General features: G+C 39.2%; 1 protein-coding gene across 1 annotated transcript; it reads left to right on the forward strand.

Moving 5' to 3' along the window:
• Positions 1 to 13: 13 nt before the first annotated feature.
• On the forward strand, positions 14 to 3,531 carry LOC117116426 (the record flags this gene model as incomplete). The annotated part of the gene is made up of 4 exons (XM_033260464.1): positions 14 to 345; positions 980 to 1,423; positions 2,288 to 2,523; positions 3,318 to 3,531. Coding segments are annotated over exons 1-4 (1,012 nt in total), but the record flags the coding sequence as incomplete, so codon positions are not given.
• Between the last annotated feature and the right edge of the window lie 80 nt (positions 3,532 to 3,611).

The following is a 3,611-nucleotide window of genomic DNA, read 5'->3' on the forward strand; positions in this document are numbered from 1 at the left end:
AAGGAAGTGGCGATAGGGGTCGAATAGATGGAGGCGGTGGTGATGGTAGTGGTCGAAATATTACCGGTGGAGGAAATGATGGGAGTGGAGGAAATGGTGGAGGCGGAGTTAATGGTGGTGGTGGCGGAGGAGGAAGTGATGGCTTTGGAGAAGGTGCAAATGGTCGTTGGGGAGGATTTGGTGGAAAAGGAGCAGGTGGTTGGGGAGGTGCATGGAATAATGATGAAATGACTGACAGTGATAGAAAAGGTAATAAGGATGAGACTGGTGGAAGTATTAGTATTCGTGACGTAGGTACCCGAAATAACGGTGATCCTAACGACAAATTAACATCCAAAGAAGAAGGTGTGTATAATGAATAATAGTTCTGTATATACTAATATTTCAATCAACGATAAATTATCACATATGTTTAATTGTGTAAACTTTCTGTAGAACACTTGTCTGCATCCTATACTTTTACACGCTTAACTTAAAAATATTTGTTTCAGCTAATCATATTCGTTTACAGTATACTTGATTTGTCTGTGCCTTAATGTATTGCCCCCTGAAAATTCCAAATACCGGCGCGTTTCCATACCGCAACGCAACGAGACACGCCCGGCTAAATGTTCATGACATCGGCCGACTACGAACCTATACAGTCAGCAGACGGGTTTGCCGCTTCACGGTCTCGAAGATTGGCAATGGCTGCTGTCGTCAATGTACTTTTTGCCGGCCTCTCGATGTTATTCACTTCTTAACAAACATCTGAGCAATAATATATTTTCCATGTAAAATAATAGGCCCATAGATAATACTAAATACTAAAATATTCTTTGCATAGACTGAACTGGTTGGTAATTTAAGGGCTTTCGTAGTTAGTGCCTATACATCAGACATTATCTTTAAAAACACATTTACTTTGTTATGCATATTTATTTTAATTATTTGTATATATGCTGATTTTTATTTCCTTTAAATTTTGCCGTGCATGCAGGTGTATTTCGCCTAGATGGCATGACGTGGGAGATGACGACAAGAGGCAGCGTTAATATTGGCCAACCAAGTGATCTCATCATAAACCTCATAGTTGACGTAGCAGACGACAGTGACTTCATCACGGGTAGCAACCTATGGCGCGTTGGTCTTTATGGTAGCGAGTCCCCGGATGGAAGTACGTCACTACGATCCAACTATGTGCGTCAGATTTTGCCTGGCAGCCAGCGCGGCCAGCTGTTTGCTCAGGGCATGGACACAGTCATAATGATTCGAACCATGTACGATGTTAGCCACGTGGGATGTGGAACATTTAAATATATGTGTTTAGAATTCACAAAAAATGACCTGGCTACGCCTGATTTTGAAATTGTATCAGACATGGGCGGCACGTTGCGTTCCTGTCAGGTAGCTCCTTGTGTTAGACCAAATAGGCCTGAGACAGGTGAGAATAAATCGCGATTGACTTTAACCTATAGTATGCCACTTTAGTGATAACTTAGACTGTCTCTTATACACATCTAGATGTGTATAAGAGACAGGAATATGGTAGAGGAAGTAAAGGAAGTGGCGATAGGGGTCGAATAGATGGAGGCGGTGGTGATGGTAGTGGTCGAAATATTACCGGTGGAGGAAATGATGGGAGTGGAGGAAATGGTGGAGGCGGAGTTAATGGTGGTGGTGGCGGAGGAGGAAGTGATGGCTTTGGAGAAGGTGCAAATGGTCGTTGGGGAGGATTTGGTGGAAAAGGAGCAGGTGGTTGGGGAGGTGCATGGAATAATGATGAAATGACTGACAGTGATAGAAAAGGTAATAAGGATGAGACTGGTGGAAGTATTAGTATTCGTGACGTAGGTACCCGAAATAACGGTGATCCTAACGACAAATTAACATCCAAAGAAGAAGGTGTGTATAATGATTAATAGTTCTGTATATACTAATATTTTAATCAACGATAAATTATTACATATGTTTAATTGTGTAAACTTTCTGTAGAACACTTGTCTGCATCCTATACTTTTACACGCTTAAATTAAAAATATTTGTTTCAGCTAATCATATTCGTTTACAGTATACTTGATTTGTCTGTGCCTTAATGTATTGCCCCCTGAAAATTCCAAATACCGGCGCGTTTCCATACCGCAACGCAACGAGACACGCCCGGCTAAATGTTCATGACATCGGCCGACTACGGACCTATACAGTCAGCAGACGGGTTTGCCGCTTCACCGTCTCGAAGATTGGCAATGGCTGCTGTACGTTTTGCCGGCCTCTCGATAATGAGTTTTATTAATATTTGGAAATACAGTACCTACAAGGGTCCCGATAGCTTTAAGTGGCTTGAAGGCATTTTACTTATCTTCGATGGACTGGCAGATGAGGGCGCACATAAGTAAGACGCACATGAGCAACTTTCTCGTCGACATATTTATCACAGCCGACGCAACCAGTAACGATATTTCTGGCACTGCCCTCTGGCGTGTCGGTATGTTTGGTAGTCGTAATTCAGATGGAAGTGGACAACGACTACCTGTTGCAGATCAGGTAAATTGTCTTATATTAATTTATGTCTTTTATGTATGATGATAATGATATGTATGATACAAAAGTTATGATGACGATGATGATGATGATTAAAAATGATGATGATTCTATCAAGATAGCGATGATGATAATTCTGTTGGTAGGCGGATGATAATACTGATAATCATTTAGGTGGTCAGACGATTATTATAACGATGACGACGATGAAATATTTTTGACAATCTGTAATTTTAAAGAAAACTTTCTTATGAGCTAATAAACTTCAAATATACATTTAAATTTTAAAATCGCTTACTTCGTATATTAATTCAAATAGAATTGATAACAATGACTTTTTTTGTAAATATTCACAAATTAGGGATCTTTATATCATTAGAAGTTTCAAATGATTAAAAATGCAACAATGAGGATGAATATTGTTGACCATGATAACTACGATAACGACGACGATGACGAGGACGACAACGACGACGATGACGAGGACGACAACGACGATAACGAAAATAATGCTGACAGTAATGCATATTCTTTTATGGCTATAACTGTGATAATTAGAATGACAACGACGATAACGATGATGATAATCTAATGATATTGATGATTAAAACGTAGTTGACTTGAAGTTGACGAGGGTGAATCATTATTAAGGTAATGACAATTAAAAAGTATAAGGTCTGGATTGAAGCCAAACTATCGTAATTTGATAAATTTAACTCCGATCAATAATATACTACATCGTACACTCTCGGTTCTTTTGATGAAAATTCATTATATATTTTGTTTTATCATTTTAGATTTTGCCTTCGCGCTACCAATCGATACCATACAAAAATAAAGTTCCACTCCAGTTCACCAATATCAGAGGGACTCAGGACATGAGGGGAATGTATTGTACGGATTTTCGTTATTTGTGTGTTGAGTTTGGAAAAAACCGTAATCCGATCCCGGACTTCAACTTTTATGCTGGAGATTCAGAAACGCTTACGTCATGTCAGAGTATTCCATGTGGTATGTTCAAAATAATCTTTTTAGTTCCTATGCATGTAATGCAATAGGAACTATTGTAATCACTCTTGCTATTTCCTATG

This window comes from Anneissia japonica, unplaced genomic scaffold, assembly GCF_011630105.1.
Source record: "Anneissia japonica isolate Jap-2015-1 unplaced genomic scaffold, ASM1163010v1 scaffold3972_len3611_cov168, whole genome shotgun sequence".
Lineage (NCBI taxonomy): Eukaryota > Metazoa > Echinodermata > Crinoidea > Comatulida > Comatulidae > Anneissia > Anneissia japonica.